Here is a 16,452-nt window from a genome sequence, read left to right on the forward strand (position 1 = left end):
CACCACCTTGAATGTCCCGTTTTTCTATCCACATGGCGCGTTCTTTTTAAATACTGTGTGCGTGCTGGTTTACTGTAGTAATACGTCAAATTACGTAATGCCTGATGGTATTAAGCAATTCTAACCAATGAGAAACTGACTAATGTAATTCAGTTTGTAGCTTGCTGTAACTACAGTTCAACCACATTGCAAGTCTATTCTTTCAGTTCATATCAGACAAACGGAAAAGAGCCTTCAAACACTTGTTTTGAGCCAGAAGAGTTAGCTGTTTATAAATAGTTTTAATAGTAGTTTTAGCAAAGTTTATTTCAAAATTGCTCCAATTTTCAAACGAATATTGAATTTTCAAACCAATATTGCATTTTCAAAGCAATAGTGCTTCTTTTCGGTGCGTATTCATAGGTTCCAAAATAAAAAATCAGTCCCATAAGGTTCCAAAATAAAAAAGCAGTCGCATAAGTTCCAAATCTTTTCAATTGATCAAAAGACTAAATTAGCCGAGTCTCGGTTTAAGGTCGCCGGTGGGCGCGCTACGCGCGCGTCGCCGCTTCGCGGCGATAACCAGCTCTAAATTTCGTATAGAGTCCTACCCTTTGGTGGCAAGCTCGCAACACGTTGGCGCGGCTGCGGCGGTCTTTATTCTGCAGCTTGACTTTATGCTGGTTGAACAGTAAACAATCAATCCATAAATTCGTTGGCTCAAATTTCAACGAATCAGAATTCAAGAAGATAAATTTTGGAACTTATGCGACTGATTTTTTGTTTTGGAACCTATGAACATTGAAACTTATGGGAATTCACCTTCTTTTCTTCAGATCGATTGTACTAATGGTGAACTTGAAGTTGTTTTCTGGCTGAAATATTATTGACAGTGTGACTGGTCGTAATACTTGGTTGTCAGAGAAACTCATTTGTCTTGTCTAATTGTGGAATTTGACCTCCAAAGCAGTTAGAGGCGGAAGCTCAAGATGATGAAGCCTCCTTCAGCTGAATATTACCTGTTTGACATCAGTATCTACGCGTATTCTTCACTTTATCTCGTGCTATTGCACTTTTTCAACTTCAAGCCTCTGGTTTTGGCAGCTGCGGACAACAAACCTTCACATCTCGATCTGGGAATCCAGTTTCTAGCCAAGGGACAAATCAGTAAGTTGTTGGAAATCTGAGGGATTTAAATGAATTTCAGCTATGAATTGTGGGAAAATAGTTTAAACGAGAACTGGAACCCCCCTCCCACGCACGCACATACAGAGAGGGGAAATATATAATATTTGCTGCTTTTTATATAATTGGGATAAAGACATTGCCCAAATAAAAAGACAGCTCGTCAATTGTCGAGATTTTATTTGATTGCTCGATTGCAAAATTATTTGTTTGAACAGGTTTACAAATTTTTCATTTCCTTTTTTTTTCAAAATTTAGGATGAGAGATATCTTCGACGCCAAGGCAAGCTGGTGATTCTCATTTTTGAACCTATGACACAAGCGAGCTATAGTGAGTGTAAATGTCATAGTATAAACTCCACTTTTTTTCAACCTAACTCGTTGATAAAAGTGTTCTTTTAGTGACCTTTCTGAGTCAATTAATAGAATCGGCTTTTTAATAGCATCTGCAGCTGATTTATTGCTGGCTAGTAATAAAAAAAATTTCAAGCAACCGTGGCTCAGATGCGAGTACGCCAGGCGCTTAACCTGTATAAATCGTTGTTTCGCATCCGGAAAAGCAAAAGTTTTAGTTTTGTTTGTTGGCAGTTTTACTCTATATAATTGGCTAATTGATAGGATCTGAAGTTACTTTATGGCTGGCTAGTTTAATAAATTTTTCAAAAACTTGCCCTAGTGTCGATAAAACTGAGTTGATTTTTTTGTGTTTAGTGTATTCGAGCGAGTAAACCAATCGAGTAACCTTCTTTAGATCAAAATTGCTTGTTTAGGCTAAGAAATCTTGATTTTACTTGAAACTGAACTAGTTTTCAAAGCCTAATTTAGCGCTTCCCTGGCAAAAAATTGATAAAATTGATAAATTATTGTGCAAAAAAATATATTTTCTTCATTTCTTGTTCCCTTCATTTTTTTATATACAAATAAAGTCGCTTGAGCCTACACTAATTTATACGCATTTGTATAGTTCTTTCTTCACACCACGCTTAAAAAACCACATTAATTTAAAAGAGAAAAAAATTGTATGATTTTTGTGCATGTGGTGGGAACCTTCTGTGCTAATTGCTCAGCAATCGGCTATCCTGATCTTGATTAAGTGTCTTCCCCGTTTGAAACATGTTTTTAACTTAATTAAAAGCAATTAATTTGAGTTTCCAAACGTATCATTTGAATTAAGAGTAGCTAATCTGGCCTCTGTTACTGAAATTTTCAAATGAGGTTAAGTTGTTGAATCTTAGCGTTAAATTGTAATGCCGTAATAAAAATAAGGTTAAAGAAAGAAGGGAGTTCAATGGGGTGGGCTAAAGTGTAGGAAACCAATTGATATATCGGATATATACCGAAAACTTCTTATCATTATCATATCGGGTTTCAACTTCCAGGGCTCAGAGGCGTTATGTAAGGTTCTATAGTTGAGAATTGTAACCTTGATTTGTTTCGATCCATGCTATACGGTTGCAATTAAGTATTGATTATATGCAGCTAAATCGTGTTTCTGTTTAGGTGAAGCATTGCAACAGTTCCACTCGGCAATAGATGAGAAGCCGGATGATTTCATGGCCCACTACAGGAGGGCCACAGCCTATCTCGCTCTGGGGAAAGGAAAGGCAGCATTGGAGGATTTGGATGTAGTGCTGACTCTAAGACCGGATTTCCAGGCTGCCAGGTGGGTGTTTTCATCTTGCTCGAGATTTTTTTTGCTTGTCAGTTTTGTTGACTAATGGCTAAAATATTCGGTAGAAAGAAACATATTCGGAAATATGATAGAAAGAAAAATATTATCTGTCGGGACCGTTTTTTTCAGTTGCTTTATTTCAAAACTATTTCCGAGTTGCGAATAGGCACTGGTTTCATCGAATTACCAATCATAATTGTGTTTGTTTTTCTAGAACTCAGCGTGTGAACATATTGACTAAATATGGACGCTTTGACGACGGTATTTTGGAACTGGAGAAAATTCAAAAAGGCGGAGGTAAAGCTGGAAGTGATGAAGAAATTCTGCCTAAAATTGAGGAGTTGAAAAAACTAAAAGCCTCTGCAATTGAAGCTGAAGAACTTTTTGAACACGACGAAGATTACCAAGGTGGGTAAAGAAATTTATTCTTAAATAATTACTGATTTTCTTGCATATCAACGAACAGCAAACAGCTCATCGTGTTGAAAACCCCTGAGTGCTTAATTTTTACGAGGGAAAAATTAATTGAAGTATTTTATTTTGATTCAAAACCTTTCCGCTTGATTCTTTTTTGCTAAGTCTTTATACAAAGCTTTTTATTGCAAAATATAATTTTTTATTCAAAATTTGTGAAGAATAATTATTCTTCGCAATTTCGATTACGCTAAATCGATGTTTTGTGGTTTAGGTGCACTTAACTTACTGGACCCTCTAATCGAGGCATGTCCCTGGAACTCTGAATTCAGAACTGTGCGTGGTGATGCTTTGATCAAAGTAGGCGAACTGTCCAAGGCAGTGTTCGATCTGAAGCAGCTGACTAAATTGATTAACGACAACACGGAGGGATTCCTGAAGCTGAGTCTGCTGTATTATCAGATGGGGGAGGATGAGCAGAGCTTGGCTGAAATTAGAGAGTGCCTTAAACTTGACCAGGATCACAAACAGTGCTTCGCGCATTATAAAAAAGTTTGTTAATGATTAAAACAGAAATTAGATAACCTTGTTGAGGATTCTAAACTTGAGGTTCGGTAAATCTATCCTATTCCAATCTGCCATTCGGCTTACGATATGCCATTTAATCTCGTGCCCGATTCTGTCCTTTACGGTTCTGCGCCAAATTACCTCACAGCTAGCTAGTATTATTAATCTTTCGTTACCGCGTTCCGCGCCGATTGATTGGACAGATAAGTAGGGTTCATTTTGAAGACTTGGTTTGAAGTTTGAAGTTTTTGATTTTTTGTCTAATTTCGAGCGAGTAACGCGAGCGAGCAGGCTTACGATAGCTTATTTTAATAACAATAGCCTAACTTAAGCCGTAAAAACTTAGTTTTACTCGAGTAAAGTTAGTTTTTTAGTGTTAAAGCGCTTTTTTGGAATCAAATATTCAAACATTCGGAGAAACTGCTGAAGACCATGCAGAAAAAACGGCATTAATTTGAAAAAAAAATGAGTTTTTTAAAAACTATGGTTGGAAGGTTCTGTGCTACTTGAACGAGCGAGCAGGCTTACGATAGCTTATTTTAATAACAATAGCCTAACTTAAGCCGTAAAAACTTAGTTTTACTCGAGTAAAGTTAGTTTTTTAGTGTTAAAGCGCTTTTTTGGAATCAAATATATTCAAACATTCGGAGAAACTGCTGAAGACCATGCAGAAAAAACGGCATTAATTTGAAAAAAAATTGAGTTTTTTAAAAACTATGGTTGGAAGGTTCTGTGCTACTTGAACGAGCGAGCAGGCTTACGATAGCTTATTTTAATAACAATAGCCTAACTTAAGCCGTAAAAACTTAGTTTTACTCGAGTAAAGTTAGTTTTTTAGTGTTAAAGCGCTTTTTTGGAATCAAATATATTCAAACATTCGGAGAAACTGCTGAAGACCATGCAGAAAAAACGGCATTAATTTGAAAAAAAATTGAGTTTTTTAAAAACTATGGTTGGAAGGTTCTGTGCTACTTGAACAGTAACCGACTCCTTGTGATTACACAATCAAAGCTTGTGTTATAGTATGAACTCACTTTTTTCCAACCTAAGTCGCTAATATTGTTGCGACAAAATGTGTTCATTTTGAAAGTGTTCATTTTGATCAATAACCAGCTATTAAGTACAGCCAATGCTAAGGATATTAACACAGACTATTATATTACTAATAGCACTTTAGCTTCAAGGTATCATGGATCTGTAGCGTAGAGATAGGGAAGGAGAACCGCAACAAAATAAGAAGGTTCGAACCTGGGTAGTGTCGGATGTTTTTAATGCACTTTTTCGTATTCCAGTTAACATGCATCAGCTCTACAATTGAGGCATGTTACTTGGTAAATTTCTTTTTTTTTCAAGTTGACTGGTACTGCTAATGCGTCATAATTGGCTGGCGTCACTTGGCAATTATGTAGACTCATAATTGGCGTGCGTCACTTCAGAAATTTTGTACTCATTCAGTTTTCCCCAGTAGGGTTATCGGTCATAGTTTTGCTTGTGAATGCGAAATGCAACTTCGCCTGTGTTTTTTTTTGATCGGGAGAAAGTATTGCTTAGAATAAAAATATTCTGCAGAAAAACTTCAAATTTTTTGTTACGACCTTTGAAAATGGGGAGGAACTTTGTATTCGGGTATGTTTGGATTTTTCTTTTTTTGTTGTTGTTTTCCATGGAAAATCAGCTACCAGAAATAATGATTGGACTGAGTTGAGTGATTTTTTATTAATGCCTAATCAGTTGTGATTCGACCAAAATTTGAAAATTTTTTTAAAATCGCCTCAGTGTTTTGTGTAAAACGGGTGTCAAGTCAAATTTCAGTTTTAGTCAAATTTCAGCGAACAAAGCGATCGAGTGACTTTTGTTATCTATGAAAATTGGCAATTTAGGCTAAAAAAACTTGATCTGACTAAAATGGAAAATATATTTGGAAACTTGATCTAGCGCTTCTTTGGCAAAAAAAGCTTTCAAGAGTATTCAAATTTGAAGTGCAAAAAATTGAAAAAAAATTAATTAAAAAAAAATTCTTTTTTGTTTATTTGTTTTTGCAGGCACTTGTAGTAGTTTATGCCTAATTCACCAATCTTCTACGCGTTCGTATAGTTCTTTCATCACCGCACAAAAAAAAGACTAATAGAAAAAAGAAAACTCTTTTTTTTCTGAGATATTGGTCGGAACTTTCTGTGCTACGTGCACAGCAACCGGCTATCACTGTTTTCCTTTTGTTTTGAACAGATAGAACAAATAAGTAATAAAAGTTGTATTTAGGTAAAGAGATTGAACAAGCAATTGAACGAAGCTCAGGAACTCATCAACCAAAACAACTTCGCCGACTGCATTCCCAAACTCAATTCAGCTCTGAAAACAGAACCCACAGTAGAAGCATTCAAGCTCAAAGTAGCCCCTAAAAAGTGCAAATGTCTCTCGAAGAGTAAAGCTTCGAAGGAGGCCATCAAGTTTTGCAGTGAGGCTCTAGAGACCATACCGGATGACGAAGAGGTGCTAATTGACAGAGCCGAAGCTTACTTAGTCGAAGAGGAGTATGAAAAAGCCATTCAGGTATACTATTTCTTGATATCAATTTTTTTGCCTTGATCGGAAGGAAAGTCGTCTCTTGGGAAGTCAATTTATTAACTTGTACGGACGGAAAGCATATCGTGAAAATGACTATTTTTAAAATTGAAAGCGCCTCTTTTTTATATTTCTTTTTAAAGTCAATTGGAATACCAGAATTGTAGACTTCATTGTTTAGTGATGCTTATGCAGTCTCAGATAATGTTTGGTACAAATATTAACAAGCATTGATGGTCAAAGCAGGTACATGTATGTGACCAAAGAGAAAAGAGACTACCACTGTAAGACCCAGACTTGGATTAATGGATCACGTAAACATAAACAGCTCCCCTGCTCATACGAGGCTCTTCTAACTCCACACTACTGACCTGAAGATTTTAATTTATGTTCACTAAGCCTGATTTTTTTGGACTTGAGGCTCATGGTGATTACCCTATTCCACACCCATTTGGTCTTCATGCACAACCTTAGTTTGTGCACAAAATCTGTTTTGGTCGGTCGCTGTGGAAACGGTAGAAAAACCCCCCTATGGCGACTAGTAACGAATATCCACCTCTATAATAAACTAATGCTAGGATTAAGCTTACATATCAGTAAATTGTGCCTAGCAATGAATGTGTGTCTCCTTTTGCAACTCAACAATTTTTTAAGAACTCCATAAACGTAGTTGGTTGTTTTTGGTAGGATTACGAGACTGCAATCAAGAACAACGAGGAGTCCAGGAGACTGAATGATGGTCTGAAAAGGGCGAAGAAGCTGTTAAAGCAGTCGAAGAAGAGAGACTACTATAAGATACTGGGACTGAAGAGGACAGCCACTAAGCAGGAGATCAACAAGGCATACAGAAAGCTAGCCCAGCTACACCACCCTGACAGGTAGATAAGACACCATTACTCATCTCAATGAGGGCTATTATTGGCTCTGTCATAATAAACCCCCCCCCCCCCCCCCCAAAAAAAAAATCAATCCTAAAAATTGCTCGATTATCTAAAATGTCCTTTGATCTTGAGTAATGTATGGTTTACGCGCAAAAACTATGTTTGTCGGTGGTAAACCAGGGAATGAGGACTTGAATGATGCAGCTTCTTATTCTGATCTTCATTTGGAGTGTAATAGGGTGAAATCATTTTTTTTGAAAAACTGGCTCTTCTAAAAAAATTCCCGTGCACGTCTGGGTTATACAGAGAAGTTTGTGTGTTTCTAGACACGAAGGACCGGATAAAGAGGAAGCGGAGAAGAAGTTCATGGACATCGCGGCTGCGAAAGAGGTGCTGAGTGACCCCGAGAAGAGAGAGAAGTTCGACAACGGGGAAGACCCACTTGACCCCGAAGAACAGGCCAGCCAGGGAGGTCACGGACACCCGTTCCAGGGAGGATTCCCCTTCAACTTCCAGCAGGGTGGAAACTTCCAGTTCAAGTTCAAATTCTGATCCTGAAAATAGAGAATCAATCCACGCGCAGATTGCCTTAATGATCCTTAGTCCCTTCCTTGTTGAAAAAGATCTCATTGATAAGTGCAGTTTACGACTGAATATTCATTCCTTCATAGGGGTTTCGCTGTTGTGTTGTATATCTTATAAGGAGTTCTCATAAAGTTATTTAGGAAAAGCTGTGAAATAAGCAGTGAATAAATCGTTATTTAGTGCGAAACATGGAGATTGGTGATATAAGTATTATGTACTTTTATGTTTAAATTTCATATTCTACTTTGAGTTTAGTTTTTGAAAAGCTACGCCTGATGCAACAGTTTTCCGTCGTTGAAGTCCATTAATTCAGAATAATGATTCGATAAAGTGTTTTGCGTAGACTGAGAACCAGACATTAGAGGGTATATTGTAAAAATAATTAAGAGTAATGAACGTAGTACTCTTATAAAGGTCTTGCTGATTTTTTTTCAGGAAAAAGTTTCTAGTTTTGATTTTTCACGCTCAAGTTTGGTTTTTCGCGGCTTGACTAGTGCTTTATTTTCAAAGTTCAGTGTATTTCATTGTTAAAAGGAAGGCAAACTGGACTATCGAAAAGCAAAAGTGTAAATGGCACGAGAAACGTGAGCGATTTCTAATTTCGAAATTGGAAATTAATAATCAGATTTCCCAGCGAAATTAAAGTTTTGCCTATTGATCCAGTTTTCTCAAATTGGATTAATTTAAGCAAAAAAGTATCCATGATAAATTGTTCTACCGATTCAAAGAGCTTTAAGGCCATCTATTCTTTCTTCGAAATTCAAAAGTTGAAGGTTTTTATTAAAAAAAAACACGTTTTTTTTTTTCAGTTTCCTTACTCTTTTCCAATCCTGGATTGTCTATGTTTTTTTTCAGACATATCGCTTATTCTAGGAAATCCGAGAAAGCAACCCTACAATCCCCCCCCCCCCCCCCCCACACACACACCCAATCGATTTAGATCGAAATGGATTTTCTACAGGCTAACATTGAGTTGAGCCTAGATTCGTTCAAAATTAACCGCATTACTAAAGAAAAAAAATAAAACATTAAATTGTGTAATTAATAGCATACCAATGCAATCCCGCATATAAAATGTTAAAACGAGTCTTGAATTGAAAGAAGTAATTTTTCATTCATTTTGGTTGTGTTTCATCGCTTTTCATGAAAAAATGTATCGAGATCTGACGTTAAAACTAAATAGCAAATCCCAGCTAAAGTTAAATTCTCTCCTATCTCCGATATGAAAATGGAAATGCCGCTTGGTTGTTGTTTCAAAAGCAAGATGTCCAGCGGACTTGGTGAAAACACTTTTCACTAAAACTGCTCCAACAGCCTGTTCGTTAGGTTTGTTTATACTAGATCTGTGAAACAAAGAGTCAATAACTGCATTTTCCCTGAAATTCAAGAGCTATACCGTGATTCAGTTTGTTCAGACCCTAAAAATTTTTTAAAGGCGCCTTTGGGGCCAATCTATACTAGTTTTGAGGGGGGAGCGTGCGCCGAAAAAAAACGAGATTTTTTTTTGGTGAAAATTTTCCAAAATGCCTAAAAACGCCTTTTTTGGCCTGTTTTTTCAGAAATGTATCTGCGGCGCAGAAAATTTGGTCAAAATGGGGTCTTCATTTCCCCCCTCGAGAAATTCCTAGATCCGCGCCTGATAAAAAGCTTTATAAAAAAAGCGTTCACTAGTTTTTGGAGCAGTATATCTGTTGCCATTAATTCTGTGTCATTAATTTTTTCTGGATTTTTAGATTTTTTCTCTTTCAATATTTCACTTTTAGCGGGTTTCTGGAGTTTATGGCTCTTGTACCATTTTTTGCTGGCTTTGTTTCGGCTTAACGGTTTCGGTTTTTAATATCGGTTTGATCGCCTCATATTGCTTCGCTGGTCGCTTGAAAGGAAAAAAAAATAGATTTTTCTGCATGTGTTTTTGAGGAATTGAAAGTTATTTTAACAACTGTTTTTTTTTTCGGCTCCATAAGGCGTCTACCCTGGATTTTTCCGCTTATTTATCGCTTTAAAAATTATTTTTAGCAAATACTGATCATGCCTAAAACATGCCCTAATGCAATTATGCGGAATTGTTAAAAGTCTCAATAAACGTAGTGAAGACAATTATTGGGGTGCTTTTTTTTCGTGTCCATGAAACACTCTTGAATAGAGTTGAGTAGATTTCAGTAGAGTTAGAATTAATTTGCTTGACCTTTTCAATTAAAAAAGCGGAAATGATACGGAAAAGTCTGAATGATTTTTTAGTTTGAAAAGTGAACTTTATTTATTAAGCTTGCGATAAGCAAGAGTTATCAAACTGGAATAAAGACTTTCTTTTCGGGTTAAAAACTAGTTTAACAAAATCAGTTGAATCACTTCTTTTCACTTATCTTCTCTTCACTTCTCGCCTTACGTTCTCTTAACACGTTTTAGGTTGCTTCCCCCTCGGCCTGGAGGTAAAGCAGTTGCCTCTGTACTCTAAGGTCTGGGGTTCGGGAAAAATGAATTGTTGGTTTTTCGTTTATTGGCTCAGGATTTGTGTCAACGAAATTGCCACAACGGATTTTGCTTGTGCTGTAGACACTTTTTCCTTGTAGTTGCAAGTGCAAATGTTGTTCATTCTAATTTCAAGGGGGACTTGAAAGATTTTTAAAAAGGTTTTCATAAAATCTTTTTTCGATTCAGTTGGTGTCTGCTGAAAGATGGTCTGCTTAGTTGCCACATCACTGATTGTTTTGCTGTACGCAACTTTCGTTGTAGTTGCAAGTGCAAGTGCTCTTCATTCTATTTTCAAGGGGGACTTGAAAGATATCAAAAAAAATCAAAAAAATTTTTTTTCGGTTCAAGTGGTTTCACCTCAAAGATGGTCGGCTTAGTTGCCACATCACTGATTTTTCTTGTACTGTAAGCAATTTTCATAGTAGTTTTAAGTGCAGTTTTTGTTCATTGTTGTTCAAGGTGGGACTTGAAACCTTTTTTATAAATTCATATTTTTTCGGCTCAACTTTTGTCTGTTCAAAGATTATCGGCTTTGTTTCGTTTCGTAAATTGTGTTCCGTTGTTGCTGATTTAAAATTCAAATGTCTAGCTCGTTTGCCTGGAATGAACTTCTTTTGAGACATTTGAAAGTTTATTGACCCAGATTACTCTGATTGGGTTAGTATTATTTAAAAAAATCAATCCTGCAAGATTTTTAAACTTTAAAGAGCTTCAAGGCGAAGCATTTGTTTCGAAATCTAGTTCAAAAAATATTCCAAAAATTTTTTTCGTTTTTCTCTCGTTTTTTTTCAAATTGTTTAGGAGTCGATGAACATAGTGAAAAACGTTTTATAGGCCATGATGAATTTTTTTGCAAAAATGTCAAAATATGTTTAGGCTCAATTTTGATATTTTGCGGTTTGATTTGTGTTTCCTTTTAAGTTTAGTACATTTCCTATGTCAAAAGGAAGGCAAACTCCACTATCGAACAGTAAAAGTGTTAAGTTCATGAAAATGATTGAATCCTAGTTTCGATAATGGAATTTACTTTTCAGATTTCATCTCGATGTAAAAAGTTTACTTATTGATCCAGTTTTCTCAGTTGAGTTAATGTTGTCAAGCACAGTGTCAATCAAAAAAGCACTTGTAGTTCCAAGCGCTTCAAGGTCCTTTTCTTGAATTTCGTATTAAAAGTTTTTTTTTCTGTATACTTGAGTTCTTTGAATCTTTATCCAACTGGTTGTTGAATTTGTTAGATACTTGCTAGTTGCCTGTAGATCATTTTCTGCAAATTGAAGCCCAAAAACTCATGTATAGTCTATAATTTGGGGAATGCTACCGGAGTAAACTTTGTATTTTTTAGAAGTGCTCGTTTGGAAATAATAAAAAGGCTCATTTGATAGTATTATACGGGATAGCATTTTTAATTTATTAGTTTATTTTCTCACTGCTTTTTAAATGGCTAGTGGTTACTTTCTGGCCCCGATGCGAGGACGTGATACTCCTACTCAACATTTTTTTCTTTATATTTGCTTTTTGCCTTTGTATCGCTTAGATTTGTAAAGTGCGGCTTAGCCTCTGTGTTTGAATTTGCTTTTATTTTTAGTTTGAAAAGATCCAAAGAACATGATTAATATTTAGCTCCTAGAATAGAATAGAATTTTTACCCTTGCGATAACCAAGGGTATTGCAATCACGTACTAGCTTTTTTCCCGTAAATAATTTTGTTCACAGAATGGTCAAAATTAGAACTGGTAAGTTTAGGTTCAATTCATATTGTGTTCAAAGGTCTGGGGGTAACAAATACGCCTAGGAGGGCAAAGGTCCTGGGTTCGAATCTGACAGCATCCTGTTTTTTTTTGTTCAATAAGAAATAAAATTGTTTGCTTTTTAATTGTCTGCTGATGTTTTGTCGGCTTAGTTGCCCAATCGTAGAATTGTTTTTTTGCCGTGCGAAACTTACATTGTAGTTGTTTTAAGTGTTTTGATTTACTTCAGCAGTTTGCATTTTTATTAACTTTGACTTGGTGTGGTTTCTTTTTTTGTTGTTACCTAACAAGTTGCCTAGCTACCCATCTGACAATTCATACTTCTGTTCTAATCAAATCGTTTTTCTGAGGCTACGCTCTTTCTCACGGCTGTAGGATACTATAAAACATAGGCCCCCTGGGTCTGGTTTTAGAAGTACAGGAGAGATTTAAAGATCCCTTGCATTCTGTGGTTTCCAGGACCGATCAGAACAAACTGCGCGAACGCTTGAAAGTTGAGCATCTTGAGCGCTTAATCACAGTCGTCAGTCGTATTAGTATAAACCTTTTGATAATGACATACCTTGCCCCGGTACTACCACTTGGAGTTGACTATATGATTTTAGTACTCTTACTCAATTTCTTAGTGTTTTCTTTGACAGGATGTTGTCCGAACCTTCTGCCCAAGTGGCTTTGAATAGCTTAAATTATTATTTCGATCACAGTGGCGGCAAAAAAAATCAAAGTTTGAAAAGTTTTGCTTTTCATTCCAATTTAGTGCAAATAAACCAGTAAGCCAAGAGCAAGTAGAAATTTTTTGTCGGGTTTATAATTATTTCGCGTAAAAACTTTATTGAGCACAAATTTTTTGGCCTATTTTATCGACTTAGTGACCTAACTTTGGGTCGTTTCAAAGGAAGCACAATTTTCACGCTCCCCTTCGTACTTTTTATATTGGTTGCATTTTACCACTCGGTTGAAATTTTTTTCCGGCTTTTTAGGTTTCGGCTTGTTTTATATCGGCTTAGTAGCCTCTGTTTGCGTCTTTTTTGCCTGCCTGTGTGTGTTATAAGTGGAGAAAGGACGTAAATTTTTTAAATTATTTTTTAATTTTTAAAAATGTCACCGCCCTCTTAGTTTTGATTCGATGCTGATTTTGCATTCTATTGTTTGGGCATGTTTTTAAAAATCTTTTTATTCATTTTTTAAAATTTATTCATGAGTCTCATATGGACTTCTGGTCTCATCTCCAGTTCTTTTTAGGACTTAGCTGAGTTAAGCTGCAGTAGTCTTTCGAAGCATTTCAAATGTTCTATGCATTTCTCGCCTCAAATAAAAAAATGATATGATAAGAATTTAATCCTGCCTTTTCAATCGCAAGTTCGCTTTTCATGGAGCTAGCAAGCGCTTTTTTCAAAGGATACTGAAAACTAGTGTAGGTAAAAAGTATTATTTCGATGTTTTGTTGTTACCTAACAAGTTGCCTAGCTACCCATCTGACAATTCATACTTCTGTTCTAATCAAATCGTTTTTCTGAGGCTACGCTCTTTCTCACGGCTGTAGGATACTATAAAACATAGGCCCCCTGGGTCTGGTTTTAGAAGTACAGGAGAGATTTAAAGATCCCTTGCATTCTGTGGTTTCCAGGACCGATCAGAACAAACTGCGCGAACGCTTGAAAGTTGAGCATCTTGAGCGCTTAATCACAGTCGTCAGTCGTATTAGTATAAACCTTTTCATAATGACATACCTTGCCCCGGTACTACCACTTGGAATTGACTATATGATTTTAGTACTCTTACTCAATTTCTTAGTATTTTCTTTGACAGGATGTTGTCCGAACCTTCTGCCTAAGTGGCATTGAATAGCTTAAATTATTATTTCGATCACAGTGGCGGCAAAAAAAATCAAAGTTTGAAAAGTTTTGCTTTTCATTCCAATTTAAGGCAAATAAACCAGTAAGCCAAGAGCAAGTAGAAATTTTTTGTCGGGTTTATAATTATTTCGCGTAAAAACTTTATTGAGCACAAATTTTTTGGCCTATTTTATCGACTTAGTGACCTAACTTTGGGTCGTCTCAAAGGAAGCACAATTTTCACGCTCCCCTTCGTACTTTTTATATTGGTTGCATTTTACCACTCGGTTGAAATTTTTTTCCGGCTTTTTAGGTTTCGGCTTGTTTTATATCGGCTTAGTAGCCTCTTTTTGCGTCTTTTTTGCCTGCCTGTGTGTGTTATAAGTGGAGAAAGGACGTGAATTTTTTTAATTATTTTTTAATTTTTAAAAATGTCACCGCCTGGTTAGTTTTGATTCGATGCTGATTTTGCATTCTATTGTTTGGGCATGTTTTTAAAAATCTTTTTATTCATTTTTTAAAATTTATTCATGAGTCTCATATGGACTTCTGGTCTCATCTCCAGTTCTTTTTAGGACTTAGCTGAGTTAAGCTGCAGTAGTCTTTCGAAGCATTTCAAATGTTCTATGCATTTCTCGCCTCAAATAAAAAATGATATAATAAGAATTTAATCCTGCCTTTTCAATCGCAAGTTCGCTTTTCATGGAGCTAGCAAGCGCTTTTTTCAAAGGATACTGAAAACTAGTGTAGGCAAAAAGTATTATTTCGATGTTTTGTTGTTACCTAACAAGTTGATTAGCTACCCATCTGACAATTCATACTTCTGTTCTAATCAAATCGTTTTTCTGAGGCTACGCTCTTTCTCACGGCTGTAGGATACTATAAAACATAGGCCCCCTGGGTCTGGTTTTAGAAGTACAGGAGAGATTTAAAGATCCCTTGCATTCTGGGGTTTCCAGGACCGATCAGAACAAACTGCGCGAACGCTTGAAAGTTGAGCATCTTGAGCGCTTAATCACAGTCGTCAGTCGTATTAGTATAAACCTTTTGATAATGATATACCTTGCCCCGGTACTACCACTTGGAGTTGACTATATGATTTTAGTACTCTTACTCAATTTCTTAGTATTTTCTTTGACAGGATGTTGTCCGAACCTTCTGCCTAAGTGGCTTTGAATAGCTTAAATTATTATTTCGATCACAGTGGCGGCAAAAAAATCAAAGTTTGAAAAGTTTTGCTTTTCATTCCAATTTAGTGCAAATAAACCAGTAAGCCAAGAGCAAGTAGAAATTTTTTGTCGGGTTTATAATTATTTCGCGTGAAAACTTTATTGAGCACAAATTTTTTTGCCTATTTTATCGACTTAGTGACCTAACTTTGGGTCGTTTCAAAGGAAGCACAATTTTCATGCTCCCCTTCGTTTTTTTTTATATTGGTTGCATTTTACCACTCGGTTGAAATTTTTTTCCGGCTTTTTAGGTTTCGGCTTGTTTTATATCGGCTTAGTAGCCTCTGTTTGCGTCTTTTTTGCCTGCCTGTGTGTGTTATAAGTGGAGAAAGGACGTGAATTTTTTAAATTATTTTTTAATTTTTAAAAATGTCACCGCCTGGTTAGTTTTGATTCGATGCTGATTTTGCATTCTATTGTTTGGGCATGTTTTTAAAAATCTTTTTATTCATTTTTTAAAATTTATTCATGAGTCTCATATGGACTTCTGGTCTCATCTCCAGTTCTTTTTAGGACTTAGCTGAGTTAAGCTGCAGTAGTCTTTCGAAGCATTTCAAATGTTCTATGCATTTCTCGCCTCAAATAAAAAAATGATATAATAAGAATTTAATCCTGCCTTTTCAATCGCAAGTTGGCTTTTCATGGAGCTAGCAAGCGCTTTTTTCAAAGGATACTGAAAACTAGTGTAGGTAAAAAGTATTATTTCGATGTTTTGTTGTTACCTAACAAGTTGCCTAGCTACCCATCTGACAATTCATACTTCTGTTCTAATCAAATCGTTTTTCTGAGGCTACGCTCTTTTTCACGGCTGTAGGATACTATAAAACATAGGCCCCCTGGGTCTGGTTTTAGAAGTACAGGAGAGATTTAAAGATCCCTTGCATTCTGTGGTTTCCAGGACCGATCAGAACAAACTGCGCGAACGCTTGAAAGTTGAGCATCTTGAGCGCTTAATCACAGTCGTCAGTCGTATTAGTATAAACCTTTTGATAATGACATACCTTGCCCCGGTACTACCACTTGGAATTGACTATATGATTTTAGTACTCTTACTCAATTTCTTAGTGTTTTCTTTGACAGGATGTTGTCCGAACCTTCTGCCTAAGTGGCTTTGAATAGCTTAAATTATTATTTCGATCACAGTGGCGGCAAAAAAAATCAAAGTTTGAAAAGTTTTGCTTTTCATTCCAATTTAGTGCAAATAAACCAGTAAGCCAAGAGCAAGTAGAAATTTTTTGTTGGGTTTATAATTATTTCGCGTAAAAATTTTATTGAGCACAAATTTTTTGGCCCATTTTATCGACTTAGTGACCTAACTTTGGG

The 16,452-nt window shown here is 36.1% G+C and overlaps 2 protein-coding genes across 3 annotated transcripts in view; one reads left to right on the forward strand and one right to left on the reverse strand.

Annotated features, from left to right (window-relative positions):
* LOC134842792 (ATP-dependent 6-phosphofructokinase, muscle type-like) overlaps window positions 1-16,452 on the reverse strand; it is a 480,347-nt gene that overhangs the window by 259,474 nt on the left and 204,421 nt on the right. The gene's annotated exons all lie outside the window — the stretch shown is intronic.
* On the forward strand, window positions 165-8,152 carry LOC134842459 (dnaJ homolog subfamily C member 3-like). Of its 2 annotated transcripts, none has more exons than XM_063858808.1 (8): window positions 165-260; window positions 816-1,146; window positions 2,665-2,827; window positions 3,051-3,244; window positions 3,525-3,802; window positions 6,077-6,367; window positions 7,067-7,257; window positions 7,587-8,152. In XM_063858808.1, exons 2-8 carry the CDS (start codon window positions 969-971, stop codon window positions 7,810-7,812), a joined length of 1,521 nt encoding a protein of 506 aa, XP_063714878.1. In that variant the 5' UTR covers window positions 165-260; window positions 816-968; the 3' UTR covers window positions 7,813-8,152. The 2 variants fall into 2 exon arrangements, with proteins under 2 accessions (XP_063714878.1, XP_063714879.1); XM_063858809.1 differs by lacking the exon at window positions 165-260 and adding an exon at window positions 279-388.

The sequence above is a fragment of the Symsagittifera roscoffensis genome, chromosome 3 (genome assembly GCF_963678635.1).
Source record: "Symsagittifera roscoffensis chromosome 3, txSymRosc1.1, whole genome shotgun sequence".
Taxonomy (NCBI): domain Eukaryota; kingdom Metazoa; phylum Xenacoelomorpha; order Acoela; family Convolutidae; genus Symsagittifera; species Symsagittifera roscoffensis.